Source organism: Neolamprologus brichardi, chromosome 3 (genome assembly GCF_056152115.1).
Source record: "Neolamprologus brichardi isolate AB-2024 chromosome 3, ASM5615211v1, whole genome shotgun sequence".
Lineage (NCBI taxonomy): Eukaryota > Metazoa > Chordata > Actinopteri > Cichliformes > Cichlidae > Neolamprologus > Neolamprologus brichardi.
In genome coordinates, this window is record NC_142106.1 from 28,473,425 (window position 1) to 28,488,569 (window position 15,145).

The following is a 15,145-nucleotide window of genomic DNA, read 5'->3' on the forward strand; positions in this document are numbered from 1 at the left end:
TTCAGTTGAATTTTTGCCTGTTTTACAGCTTCATACAACCTCCTTCTAAAGCCATTAACATAGTCTGCCAGATTTACAGGAGGTGGGAGGATCTTCCAATCATCCTGTAAAACTGCTCCTGCCCTGAACAGTGTGAACAAAAACCAATTCATATGGGCTGAACCCAGTACTACCTTGGGTGACTTCTCTTGCTGCTAGCATGAGCTACGGCAGTCTCTCCTCCCAGTCAGGATCCAGTTCTGTATAATAAGCATGCAACAAGAACATCAGGGTTTGATGGAGTCTTTCAATAACTCCCTGCCTTTGTGGATGGTTCTAAGGAGAACCTGCTACACGATAATAGAGAGGACCAGGTGAAGGGGAACTGTTTGATGAGAATCACAGGTCAGAATGAAGCTTATAATGGTTCAAGGAGCCTTATTCTAGGCACATCTGATCAAGCAAGATATCTAAAAAAATAACTATGAGAAAATTAGGTAAGTGTTTGTGACAGAAACAAATAAAAGGGCAGTAAAGTCAGAAGTGAATATTGTAAAGATAAACTGTGGTTATTGGGACACATTTCAATTCAAAGGAGATGAAAGCAGCATCACCCTGTTGTTACTGCCACGTTTACCTAAATGAGATCATTATTATTATTATTATTATTATTATTATTATTATTATTATAGTTATTATTATTGTTATATTATTATTATTATTATTATTATTATTATTATTATTATTATTATTATTATTAATAATAATAATAATAATAATAATAATAATAATAATAATAATAATAATAATAATAATAATGATACATTATATGTATATGCCAAAAAACCTATTTGTGGTAACATCATGACAAAAAAATGCAAAACAAATGTTCCTAAATGACAATTTTATTCATTTCTGTACATCTGATGTCATAAAATATATTACACACATCTATTAAATGGCATATAGTGACTCCTGAAGACCACAATGTAAGAAGTCTGACTAGCAAAACTACAAAATGAAACAAATGATTGAGCAGATTGAAATAGTTACAAAAAGGATCTGTAAAACAGAGGTACAAAGAGTAAGTAAGTAAACATTTTGTTGACTCAGTAAGTGATGGGCAATCAGCCAAACACAACAAGAAGAACCCGTAATCCATCCTTTGTTATACAATTAAAACAAACAGCGTTTATAGTCAGAGCTGTGGGAAGAGAGTGCTGAAGTGTCTGGGTGTGTGCATGTTTAGACACCTTTTTAGCACATGAGATTGGCATGCTACTGTACTTGTGGGGACCAACAGATCACTCAAGGGGTCAAAATGCCCAAAGCACCTAGGATTAGGTATTAATTTTTCATGGTTATAAATATTTTTTGATTTTTTTTATATGAAAATGAGTATGTGTGCATGTATGGCGGTGGAAGGGATCACAGCTGTACACAGCAGAGTCCAAATGTCACAGGCACACAGAGATTTCAAGTCTCGCAACTCTTAAGAAAGCACACATATGATATAACCCTAATTGCACAAAGTTAACTTAACATTTTAAAGGCCCCTGTGGCTTAGTTGGTAAGCCAGGCCATCTGCTATTGGCATAGTTGGTGGTTTGATCCCTGGCTCCCCTGTGTGTCACAGATCCTGAGTCCTGAATTACCCCAGTTACTGGTGATCAGTACGTAACATCATTTGATCATAATATGTCCTAATGTTTTTTCTTAAAGAAACAGGAATGGTGTCTAAAGTGTTTTAACAGCTTTATCTTTATAAAATATTTTGTCATTTCTGTCTTTTGCAAAAGGTGTTTCAACACGCATGTTAACAATTGTTTCTGTAAATTCATACATTTGCACTGCTGTATGTAAGACTTAGTTTTTACTTTTCAAATGAAAATAAAAGTGAGAAAATATAGTACATAAAAACCTGAGTCAGGAGATCTTCATCAATGCATGTTATAATGAATAATGTTGAAAATTGGGCAAGCAAAAGCCTGGTAGAGAGGTAAGAAAACTCTGTTTAAACACAGAAAAAACATTAAACTGTTACTGCACACCTGGACACATATATTGCTTACCAGTGATGCATTCACTGCACCAGATCCAGTGCTTGTGATTACTACTGCTTTTGCACAGCAGTGATAATCAAAGGATTGCTGTTTTTCTCATTTTGTTTCAGATGTGGACTGAAGTATGGAAGGATCTCACCACCGAACAAACACTCAGTAAATGAGTAGATGTGAGACTGAGACGTCACATTGTAAAAGGACACGAGACCTTCCTCGTAATCTACAAACACCCCGACTTTCTGAGGTTTCTTTTTAGGTGAAAGGCTCACTGGTGGTGTTGTCAGGGCTGCATATTTCTGGTCTTCATAATGTACAACAACCCAGTAACCATTGTCAGGATTGATTGAGAGTTTCCCCTTGCGGTTTGCGTCACGTCTCGCCACACCCAGATCCCACCCGGGCTTATTCCTGACCTCCACCTCCCAGTATGCCCTGCCAGAGGACAGCCTGTTGAGCCCCAGGACACTTCCAAATACATCAAACCTCTGCAGAGAATCAGGATCTGTCGACATATTTCCACTATCTCTCACTTTTTTCCCATTATCAGAAATTTCAAGTCTTTGGTGTGCGGTGGTAGGGTCCAGCTTCACGTCCACTGCAGTCAAAGGAATACAAGTGATTAAAAAGATGATTTTATTGTTACAGTACGACTAGAAAGAGATCATCAACAGAAAAAAATATAACTCATGTCATACAGTTTCAACACCTCACCAGCTACTTGTATTAACTGGATAAAAAGATAACAAGTGAGAAAATATTAAAATTGGTAATCTTAAAATGATCTTTTACATTGTTTTCTAAATGACCTTTGAATATTACATAAGAAAATTAGATTTTAGTTTAGTAAACTACATATGAATTTTCATATCTAACAAAAACTTAGCAAGAAGAGTCCAATTCTGGACAATAAAAACTTTTATTACATCTAATACATCACAAGAGGTTTTTATTTTAAATGCCGGAGTTTAAAGAATCTAAATACCTATACTGTAAGTATCATGGGGATTTTATTTTGAAATCAGTTATAACTTAGGTCAAACATGATAATTTCCCAAAGGATTTTTTCCAATAAGAAACTGAGGATCCATCCTTTCAACATTTGAGCCGCACCTGTTTCCTTCTGTTAGTCAGTGTCAACATCTGGGACTCGTCTGTTGTCCATCAGTGTGTGTCTTGTGTGTATTTACAATGAAAATTTGGAACAATTGCCATTTCTTTCTATTTTAATACTGTTTTTAATTTGACATACACACCTGCAAATGTAGGAATCCTCTTGAATTCTGTGGAAGTAGAAATCTGAGTAAGATGCAGCAAATCAAGTATAGATTTTAACACAAGTCATGATGAATCAAAAGACTCACCGATAGTTGAGAGTTTATCCAGTTCCTTGTGAATTTGCTTCATCATTGTTGAAGTCGTAGCTCTCAGTGTGCCGAAGGACAGTAAAGTGTCAACATGTACATTTTTCCAGTTAGAGTCATTCAGGCCTGTTAGAGGAGAAACCTGTATATGTGTGCAGACATCATTAAATGTAATGATTTTAAATGAAGCAGAACTGACACAGAATAGAAATTAAATGTTTCCTATTTTAAGTGCTTTTATGCTCCAGTATTCAAAAGACCAGAAGATGGACTTCAGGTCCTCAAAGCTCACCTCCAAGTCTGGGTTTTTGTTTGACTCATCAATGGCCTTTTTGAGCACATCAATTTCTCTCTGAAGCTTCTGGAGGAGATCCTGAGTGTCCCTTTTGACTTTCCGTCTCCTAGAGTGTGCACAAGAGAGCCTGTTTTATTCAAATGTACTGCACCATAGCAACACAAAGGATCTCCGTGGTGATGTTAAGCTGTTCCTCACTGATGAACTGAGAGACTAACTGCAACATAATCTCATAGGACCAACCTTTCCTCCAGAGGCTGAAGGGCTTGCTGCCGAGCATCCTCCACAACTTTTATTATGTCTGAGAAGAAATCGTTGACTTCCAGCCACTCTGCATCCAAAATAGCCTGAAAGCCGTCAAACAGAATGGAGGATTTTGAGCAAAGATATTAAAGCAAACAAAACAAAAAAATCAAACATATGTTACAGTCTTTACCTTGCAGTCTGTTACTGATGATCTGACTTCTGCCATTTTGTGCTCTCTGATATGAATTTGTTGCTGTAAATGAGCTTTCCGTTTTTCTTGTTTAGCCTTGGAAGAGGACAAAGGACACGTATAATATTTACAAGTTATAATGAGATTAAAAAAAAGAGAGTCGACTGTTATGCTGAGATTTGCTGGCACGAGTTTTGTGTTTTTCAGGTTTGCGAGCATTTTTTTTGCCTGTATTTGTATAGCACTTTTAAAAGAGTTCCTGCTTTGAGCTTGTACCAGAGATGATAGCACACATGAAGCATGTCACTGGACACTGCAAATGTTAATGTAATGGTGGATAAACAATCCAATCATTAATCAACCTGTGAACTGATTAATATTGGGCTGGAAAATGAATTCTCATAAACAGCAGTTCCTCAAGCTGTCACTTGGTGTTCGCTCGCTCTGTGGTATAGTATCGCTTCCTGTTCCTGCTCAAACACAGTGGTGTTTCTGAGTAGCTTATTTGCTTAGCAGTTTAATTAACAACTTTTAAATACATTCTTTTTTTTCCCACAGTATAATCTTCACGTGCTTCATCCGAAGCACACTTTCTGTGTACTCACTACCTAATTTATAGCCAAAGTATTCACTCACTGTCTCTGTACTGTTTCGCTAGCTTAGCTCGTAGCCGACCCGTTAGCACCATGGCTACTTCACCTGTCCCTTCTGCACTTTCTTGCTCATTGTGTCAGATGTTTAGTTACTCCTCGGCCTCCTTTAGCAGTAATGATATCTGTAACAAATGTAGCATATTTGCAGGTCTGGAGGCCAGGATTACTGATCTGGAGACTCGGCTTTGCACCCTTCTCTCACCCTTAGCTAGCCAGGCCCCTGTAGCTGGTGCAGCCGAAGATAGCGTAGGCCCCGCTAGCTGTTCCCCGGCAAATCCCAAGCAGCTGCGGAAAGAAGGCGGCTGGGTAACGGTGAGGAGGAAGCATAGTCCTAAACAGAAGCCCCAGGTACACCACCAACCCGTTCATGTGTCTAACCGTTTTTCCCCACTCGGTGACACACCCGCTGGGGGTCAAACTCTGGTAATTGGTGATTCTGTTCTCAGACATGTGAAGCTAGAGACACCGGCAACCATAGTCAATTGTCTTCCAGGGGCCAGAGCAGGCGACATTGAAGGAAATTTAAAACTGCTGGCTAAGGGTAAACGTAAATTCAGTAAAATCATAATTCACGTCGGCAGTAATGACACCCGGTTACGCCAATCGGAGGTCACTAAAATCAATATTGAATCGGTGTGTAACTTTGCCAAAACAATGTCGGACTCTGTAGTTTTCTCTGGTCCCCTCCCCAATCAGACCAGGAGTGACATGTTTAGCCGCATGTTCTCCTTAAATTGCTGGCTGTCTGAGTGGTGTCCCAGAAATGATGTGGGCTTCATAGATAATTGGCAAACCTTCTGGAGGAAACCTGGTCTTGTTAGGAGAGATGGCATCCATCCCACTTTGGATGGAGCAGCTCTCATTTCTAGAAATATCGACAAATTTATTAAACCCCTCAAAACATGACTATCCAGAGTTGGGACCAGGAAGCAGAGTTGCAGTCTTACACGCCTCTCTGCAGCTTCTCTCCTCCTGCTACCCCCCCAAAAACCCATCTCCATAGAGACTGTGTCTGCTTCCAAAAAGACAAAAAACAAACTAAAAACCAGCAACAAACAACTTAAACATTTACAAAGAAAGAACAATACAGTATCCACATCTGAACCAAAGAGTAAAACAGTGAAATGTGGATTATTAAATATTAGGTCTCTCTCCTCCAAGTCTCTGTTAGTACATGACTTAATAATTGATCAACAAATTGATTTACTCTGCCTTACAGAAACCTGGTTGCAGCAGGATGATTATGTTAGTTTAAATGAATCAACACCCCCGAGTCATTCTAACTACCAGAAATCTCGAAGCACAGGTCGAGGGGGCGGTGTGGCAGCAATTTTTCACACCAGTCTATTAATTAATGAAAGACCAAGACAGACTTTTAATTCATTTGAAAGCCTGATGCTTAACATTGTCCACCCCAGCTGTGAAACTCAGAAACCAGTCTTACTTGTTATCATCTATCGTCCACCTGGGCCTTACACAGAGTTTCTGTCTGATTTCTCAGACTTTATATCTAATTTAGTTCTGAGCTCAGATAAAATAATTATTGTGGGTGATTTTAACATCCATGTTGATGCTAAAAATGACAGCCTCAACATGGCATTTAATCTGTTGTTAGACTCAATTGGTTTCTCTCAAAATGTAAAAGAACCCACCCACCACTTTAATCACACTCTAGATCTTGTTTTAACATATGGCATAGAAACTGAACATTTAACAGTGTTTCCTGAAAACCCTCTCCTGTCTGATCATTTCTTGATAACATTTACATTTACAATAATTGATTACGCAGCAGTGGAGAGTGGACTTTATCAAAGTAGATGTCTTTCTGAAAGCGCTGTAACTAAGTTTAAGAATATAATCCAGCCACTGTTATCATCGTCAATGCCCTGTACCAACACAGAGCAGAGCAGCTATCTGAACGCTACCCCAACAGAGGTCGATTATCTTGTTAATAATTTCACCTCCTCACTACGTACGACTCTGGATACTGTAGCTCCGGTGAAAACTAAGGTCTCTAATCAGAAGTACCTGACCCCGTGGTATAATTCTCAAACACGTACCCTAAAGCAGATGACTCGTAATCTGGAGAGGAAATGGCGTGTCACAAATTTAGAGGATCATCATTTAGCCTGGAGAAATAGTTTGTTGCTTTATAAGAAAGCCCTCCGCAAAGCCAGGACAGCTTACTACTCATCACTGATTGAAGAAAATAAGAACAACCCCAGGTTTCTCTTCAGCACTGTAGCCAGGCTGACAAAAAGTCAGAGCTCTTTTGAGCCAACCATCCCTTTAACGTTAACTAGTGATGACTTCATGAACTTCTTCACAAATAAAATTTTTATCATTAGAGAAAAAATTACCAATAATCATCCCACAGATGTAATATTATCTACAGCTACTCTTAGTACCATTGATGTTAAGTTAGACTCTTTTTCTCCAATCGATCTTTCTGAGTTAACTTCAATAATTACTTCCTCCAAACCATCAACGTGTCTTTTAGACCCCATTCCTTCAAAACTGCTCAAAGAAGTCCTGCCATTGATTAATTCTTCGATCTTATATATGATCAACCTATCTCTAATAATCGGCTATGTACCACAGGCCTTCAAGGTGGCTGCAGTTAAACCTTTACTCAAAAAGCCATCTCTAGACCCAGCAGTCTTAGCTAATTATAGGCCAATCTCCAACCTTCCTTTCATATCAAAAATCCTTGAAAGAGTAGTTGTCAAACAGCTAACAGATCATCTGCAGAGGAATGGTTTATTTGAAGAGTTTCAGTCAGGTTTCAGAGTTCATCACAGCACAGAAACAGCTTTAGTGAAGGTTACAAATGATCTTCTTATGGCCTCTGACAGTGGACTCATCTCTGTGCTTGTCCTTCTTGACCTTAGTGCAGCATTCGATACTGTTGACCATAATATCCTGTTAGAGCGATTAGAACATGCTGTAGGTATTACAGGTATTGCACTGCAGTGGTTTGTATCATATCTATCTAATAGACTCCAATTTGTGCATGTAAATGGAGAGTCCTTTTCACACACTGAGGTTAATTATGGAGTTCCACAGGGTTCAGTGCTAGGACCAATTCTGTTTACATTATACATGCTTCCCCTAGGCAGCATCATTAGAAGACATAGCATACATTTTCACTGCTATGCAGATGACACCCAGCTCTATCTGTCCATAAAGCCAGATAACACACACCAATTAGTTAAACTGCAGGAATGTCTTAAAGACATAAAGACTTGGATGGCCACTAACTTTCTGCTTCTTAACTCAGATAAAACTGAGGTCATTGTACTCGGCGCTGAAAAGCTTAGAAATATGGTATCTAACCTGATTCTTACTCTGGATGGCATTACCTTGGCCTCCAGTAACACTGTGAGGAACCTTGGAGTCATTTTTGACCAGGATATGTCCTTCAACGCACATATTAAACAAATATGTAAGACTGCGTTCTTCCATTTGCGCAACATCTCTAAAATTAGAAATATCCTGTCTCAGAGTGACGCTGAAAAACTAGTTCATGCATTTATTACTTCCAGGCTGGACTACTGCAATTCATTATTATCAGGATGTCCAAAAAACTCACTGAAAAGCCTTCAGTTAATCCAAAATGCTGCAGCAAGAGTACTGACAGGGACTAGAAAGAGAGAGCATATTTCTCCTGTTTTGGCTTCCCTTCATTGGCTTCCTGTTAAATCCAGAATTGAATTCAAAATCCTGCTCCTCACATACAAGGTCTTAAATAATCATGCCCCATCTTATCTTAATGACCTTGTAGTACCATATTACCCTATTAGAGCACTTCGCTCCCACTCTGCAGGCCTACTTGTTGTTCCTAGAGTATTTAAAAGTAGAATGGGAGGGAGAGCCTTCAGTTTTCAGGCCCCTCTTCTGTGGAACCAGCTTCCAGTTTGGATTCGGGAGACAGACACTATCTCTACTTTTAAGATTAGGCTTAAAACTTTCCTTTTTGCTAAAGCATATAGTTAGGGCTGGACCAGGTGACCCTGAATCCTCCCTTAGTTATGCTGCAATAGATGTAGGCTGCCGGGGGATTCCCATGATGCATTGAGTTTTTCCTTTCCAGTCACCATTCTCACTCACTATGTGTTAATAGACCTCTCTGTATTGAATCATATCTGTTATTAATCTCTGTCTCTCTTCCACAGCATGTCTTTTATCCTGTCTTCCTTCTCTCACCCCAACCGGTCGCAGCAGATGGCCGCCCCTCCCTGAGCCTGGTTCTGCCGGAGGTTTCTTCCTGTTAAAAGGGAGTTTTTCCTTCCCACTGTCGCCAAAGTGCTTGCTCATAGGGGGTCATATGATTGTTGGGCTTTTCTCTGTATCTATGAAGCGCCTTGAGGCGACATTTGTTGTGATTTGGCGGTATATAAATAAATTGAAATCTAGTGGCCACTGGAGGATGGCTCCGAAAGTGATTCAGTCCCAACAGACAGACTCTAGTGTCAAAATGTCAGGCTAAATAGGATTAAAAGACATGTTTAAAACCAGGTACAAAACTACAATAGTTGCCCCCTTCCTAACAGTTTTCCTGTTAAAAAATTGGCTATATGATCTATCTATGTGGATATTAATAAGGGCCTAAAGTTAGGGGTGTGGTGGCTTTGACTGAGCTGTATGCAAACACAGAGCTTTCTGTTTAAGACTGATTGCTGCTTACTGAGCTGTGAGCTGTGCCAACTATAAGCTACAACAAGAGCAACAGAGCGCAAGGGTCAACTTTGACCTTACGCTCAAACAAAGAAGGTCAAGGTAAAATGCTTAGTCATCCTAGTTGCTCATGTCCTCCAAGGCCTATTGTAGTGAAGTTCTGTTCACCAAAATGAAATCGGCTGGAGCTGTTATTGGTATCAACCATCACACAAAATTTGAAAATGATATTGAAAACTAACATCTTGCTAAGAAACAGAAAGACAGGAAGACAAACAAACAAATGGAACTCGTTACATTGTCTTTACCTTTGGAGGAAGAATGAAACTAATGTTTATGTAGTTTTACTTTGAAGTCAGCAATGAATCTGTTGAACGATGCAGCCAAAGGCCTGGTAAATTCTTAGCAAATGAGCAAAATGATGCCTTTGGCCACCTTGTGCTCTTTAATGAGTCCATTTTACATGCATCTGAATGGTCGTCCACTGGAAGTCCCAGGCTTTTCTAACCCAAGTCAGCCAAGTGGAAGCTAAATCGGCTAATCTTTTAGCATCAATTCATATGTAAATTAGGTTGTTACTTGAGAAGTGGGGGAGTGGGGGTGTGTGAATGATTGCTGATTTCTAACTGCCAACTGCCTCTTTGTTAGTGTGTGGGGGTGGGGAGCTGCTAAAAGCTGTGAACTTCCTTTTGTGTTGAGGTCAATGAAATTGTCATCTTGCGGGGTTTACTAGGGTTCCATCACTACATGACTGCTGGTCAGCAAACCTGGGAAACCCACAGTATACACCCATGTGTGTTGATTTCTCCCTAAGATGGCAAACTGAAATGTACTCACTTTTTATTATTATTTGTAATAAGCTTGCAAGAGAGTTGGCTCTCACTAAAAAGTGAGTACATTTCAACATTTTCAGCAAGAGAGCCAACTCTCTTGCAAGCTCCACCAGGAAGTCCACCTGTCCGAGATTTATTGATAAAAACAATAAATCCAGGGCTAGGTGTGGAGGGTTGTGTGTTTCAGTGGACCATTGATCAGTGGTCCATTGTGGTATCAATCAGACCACTGGTCTTTGATAATTATGTTGAAATGTACTCACTCACTTTTTATTATTATTTGTAAATATGTGTACAAATGGTTGGGGTTTTTTTGTACTGTTTTTATCAATAAATCTCAGCAACAAAGGAAATACACCCATGTGTGTTGATTTCTCTCTAAGATGGCAAACAGAAACACAAGTTTCCTTGTGGGTTATGGTTAGGGTAACCCAAACCAACCCTAACCCTAACCCTCCAAGTGGCTCAGCACCACCTTATTTACATAACAAAAGCAGCAGTTCACAGTTCAGTTCAGTTCAGTTCAGTTCAGGATATTAGCTAAAATCCTACCAGCCATTTGGCTGGTAGGCGGGTTTTAAATGTAGAAAAGCCAAACGGCTGCTCTCTGGGAGTCTAGGTGTTTTAAGAAATATTCAGTACCTGCTGTCCACCAATAGAAAAGTCCAGAACTCGGCGAGCTCTGGAATCTTCAAGTTCAGTAGTTAGACGAGAGCGATGTGGAGTCTCAAAGACTGTAGAGAAAGAAGACTGTCACTGTAAACTGTTCTATGCCTGTTATCAGTTATAAATGGTTTAAGCGTGATGTTGGGGTCACTATACTGCTAAAATACATAAAATGCTGAAATACATCAATTGTCACTGTAAACTGGGATGGAAACAGAAGTTTTAGTGAGGATATTTTTCCTGGTCCTACATCATCACAAATGCTGTACCATCAGTGCACTCACCAGAACTCTTGAAGTCATCCACAAAAGGCTCTTCTGTTTTGATTTGAGGTTCATTGTAGCTCGTTTTATGAGAGAACCTGGATTGTTCGCTTTGAGGGATCCTCATTCCCTTTGGTGTGCATCCCATCTTTCCCTGGTGAACTCTCAAGCCGTGGTAAGTTGTATATTTGGTCCAACCGCAGTGGCAAACCTGTTCGTTCATGTTGGATAAGTTGGGTGTCTGCAACAGAATATTATCAACATATTTGTCAGTGAAGCAAAAATGAGCAGCGTATGACTTAAGGATGTAGTTCGTGTCTAATTTAGTTTAACAACATCCTTAACTCTATGTCTATCCATCCCTAAATTTCACCACACCTCTGCACTCTACTGGTAAGCAGTTTGTATTTCATCTGTTTGCTTATTATCATTTCTTTTCATTTTTGTAGGCAGGCGATCAATAAAACTTAAATTAAGAGCTTTATCATTTCTATTTATTTTTTGTGACCATAGTAGTCGTGGTATAGACTGCATACTGGCTGTATTTAAAACCGTCAGAAGGGTAAGTGTTGTTCCAAATTATTTGAAGTATCGTGCTTTTGTTAACATTTTGAACCAAACTCAGAATGTGATACTAAAGGTACAGTAGTTGAATGGGTTTAATAAGGGTTTCAGGTTACATACTCTTTACCTTTGGAGGAAGAATGAAACTAATGTTTATATAGTTTTACTTTGAAATCAGGAATGAATCTGTTGAACAATGCAGGCAAAAGGCCTGTAAATTCTTAGCAAACTGGAAAAATTATGTCTTCGGCCACCTTGTGCTCTTTATGAGGAGCTTTATTTTGGTTTGATAATGTATACTTCTGTGTAAGTACATTTTACATGCATCTGAATTGTCGTCCTTAAGAAATATGCAGTACCTGCTGTCCACCGATAGAAGATTGCAGAAAATTACGAGCTCTCGAATCTTCAAGTTCAGTAGTTTGATGAGAGCGCTGTGGAGTCTCAAAGACTGTAGAGAAAGAAGACAGTCACTGTAAACTGGGATGGAAACAGAAGTTTTAGTGAGGATATTTCTCCTGGTCCTACATCATCACAAATGCTGTACCATCGGTGCACTCACCAGATCTCTTGAAGTAATCCTCAAAAGGCTCTTCTATTTTGATTTGAGGTTCATTGTAGCTCAGTTTATGGGAGAACCTGGATTGTTCGCTTTGAGGGATCCTCATTCCCTTTGGCGTGCATCCCTTCATTCCCTGGTGAACTCTCAAGCCGTGGTAAGTTGTACGTTTGGTCCAACCGCAGTGGCAAACCTGTTCGTTCATCTTGATAAGTTGGGTGTCTGTAAAAAAATTTTGTCAACATATTTGCGAGTAATACAAAAATGAGCGGTGTATGATTTAATGATGTCTAATTTACTTTAACATCCTTAACTCTATGTCAATCTTTCCCTAAATTTCACCACACCTCCACATCCTCTGGCAAGAAGTTTTTCGTTCATCTGTTTTCTTATTACTGTTTCTTTTCATTCTAATAGCCAGGTTATCAATAAAACTTAAATTGAGAGCTTTATCATTTTTATTTTTATTTTGCGTGTGACCATAGTAGTTGTGGTACAGACTGCATACTGGCTGTGTTTAAAACTTTCGGAAATGTAAGTATTCTTCCAGATTATTTCAAGTATTGTGCTTTTCTTAACATTAGGAACCAAACTACTTGTGCAGTAGTTTAATGGGTTTAATACGGGTTTCAGGTTAAAAATAGCTTTTTCGGTGCAATGCTGTCATAGTTACTAACACAGATGTCCTTATATCAGAAATACATATCCATATGAGATTAATGAGATATTTATTTATTTCTCTAGCCAAGTGAAAACAGGAAGTTAAAGAGTTTTGTCTCAGTAAGATTACATTGTGATTACATCAAGAGTGACCTGGGCTTAAGATTAAACAACATGCAACATGATTGACCTAACATGTCTGTGTACTGTGGGAGGAAATACCCCCCCAGGCACAGGGAGAACATGCAAACGCCACACTGTCCCCAGCCTGAATTCAAATCTAAGACCCTTATACAGTGCGACAAAAGTACTATTCAGTGGTTCATGTGTAACAGTGACTGTTACACATGAACCGTTTGGAGTTGTGTTGCATAAGTTTGTGTCTAATTCCAATCAACTTGGTGTAGGAGAAAAAATGTATGTGTATGTGTGGTTATAGTGTACATGATGTTTAGTCAAATATAAATGTACAAAGACATGGGTCGTGTACATAACATGGGGATCTACATAAATGCAATTAGCAATTAGTTTTATTGATGCAAGTCATCATAAAACATTAATTTATGGTTATATCATGTCTCTTTTTATAAACCCATACATAAAACTATCTTTCAGTGTTTGACCATGCGTGAGGAAGGAGGAAGTGACATTTTCCTTTGCACAGCACAAACACTCACACCATGACACCTGCTCTGGACTAGAAGGAGCTAAAAGGACTCTCCAAGAGTAGTATTTGTATTTCAGGTTGGATTTGTTTACTCCTGCCATGGAAAGAAAAGCAGCCTAGTGGAAAAAAGTAGTTTGTGCACACACCCCGCAGTAACAGCTTCCTTATCTTCAAACGATCGACATGTAATTAACTGGAGTTAACTTTGTGTCTATATAACGTTGTGTGCTGCACTCTGCAAACTACCAGTTAACGATCAACTTGTTAGATTTTAATTCACTTACAAGATTACTTCACAGCATCTACACAAAATAAAATACATATAATATATAATATTATACAAAGTCTATCCATCTTCATCCGCTTTATCCAGGGCCGGGTCGCGGGGGCAGCAGCCTAAGCAGAGAAGCCCAGACCTCCCTCTCCCCAGCCACCTCCTCCAGCTTATGGGACACCAAGGCGTTCCCCGGCCAGCCGAGAGATATAATCTCTCCAGCGTGTCCTGGGTCTGCCCCGGGGCCTCCTCCCGGTGGGACATGCCCGGAACACCTCACCTAGGAGGCATCCTTGTCAGATGCCCGAACCACCTCAGCTGACTCCTTTCGATGGGGAGCAGCAGCGGCTCTACTCTGAGGAGGAAGCTCATTTCCGCCGCTTGTATCCGCGATCTCGTTCTTTCGGTCACTACCCACAGCTCGTGGCCATAGGTGAGGGTAGGGACGTAGATCGAGTGGTAAATTGAGAGCTTCGCTTTTACACTCAGCTCCCTCTTCACCACGACGGACCGGTGCAGCGTCTGCATTACTGCAGCTGCAGCCCCAATCCGTCTGTCGATCTCCGGCTCCCTTCTCCCATCACTCGCGATATATACAAAGTCGTAATATTTTAATATTATCTGATTCTCCTTCACTCATGCAGGCACGAGAGGGAGTGTTAGTGAGACTGTCAGGTTATTTTGTCATGAGACTTTTCCAAAAAGTAAACACCAAAGTGCTGAGCAGCCTACCTGCTCCTTCTTATCTCGCAATGTCTCGATCCTCGGCTGTGCGATCTGCTGCTGTCTCCAAACTTTGCTCCTCTCTGGTTCAGTTTCAGTTTCGTTTTTTCCATATTAATCCCGAAACCAGCCCTTTAAATTCAACTGTAAGGAGTTGCGACACGTCACTACGAAATACTCGGTTACTGGAAACGTCACGGAAAAGAAACAAACACACAAACGTCATGAGAAAAAAAAGGAAAAAAAGAAAGAATAACGACAGAAAACAAATACAAACACAGCTGACATCTTCCTGTTCCTGATATTTTGAATATTTTTAACTGACTTTCTTTTTATAACAGTATTTAACGTAGCTTACATTACAACAGTAGCACAATACATATTAAAACAAGCTTCTGATAAAAGCCGTTTAATGTGTAAGACAGACAGTCAAGGTGAAGTCATAATGAGTTTAATCAGTTAATTAGTTTTT

At 39.6% G+C, this 15,145-nt stretch overlaps 1 protein-coding gene across 1 annotated transcript; it reads right to left on the reverse strand.

Annotated features, from left to right (window-relative positions):
• Window positions 1-1,063: 1,063 nt before the first annotated feature.
• Window positions 1,064-14,734, reverse strand: LOC102785574 (uncharacterized). The gene is made up of 11 exons (XM_087835810.1): window positions 14,683-14,734; window positions 12,353-12,571; window positions 12,150-12,241; window positions 11,248-11,467; window positions 10,940-11,031; window positions 4,135-4,230; window positions 3,942-4,045; window positions 3,696-3,804; window positions 3,404-3,545; window positions 3,296-3,322; window positions 1,064-2,637 (listed from the first exon to the last, which is right to left on the reverse strand). The coding sequence occupies exons 2-11, from the start codon at window positions 12,552-12,554 to the stop codon at window positions 2,093-2,095; spliced, it is 1,629 nt and encodes a 542-aa protein (XP_087691936.1). The 5' UTR covers window positions 12,555-12,571; window positions 14,683-14,734; the 3' UTR covers window positions 1,064-2,092.
• Between the last annotated feature and the right edge of the window lie 411 nt (window positions 14,735-15,145).

What these genes read in the sequence shown, in the direction of transcription:
- LOC102785574 (XM_087835810.1), bottom strand. Translation starts at nt 12,554, where the DNA reads ATGAACGAACAGGTTTGCCACTGCGGTTGGACCAAACGTACAACTTAC. An exon ending in CATCAGTAACAGACTGCAAG is followed by an intron (nt 4,046 to 4,134) that starts GTAAAGACTGTA and finishes GACGGCTTTCAG; the next exon opens with GCTATTTTGGATGCAGAGTG. An exon ending in CTTCAGCCTCTGGAGGAAAG is followed by an intron (nt 3,805 to 3,941) that starts GTTGGTCCTATG and finishes TGCACACTCTAG; the next exon opens with GAGACGGAAAGTCAAAAGGG.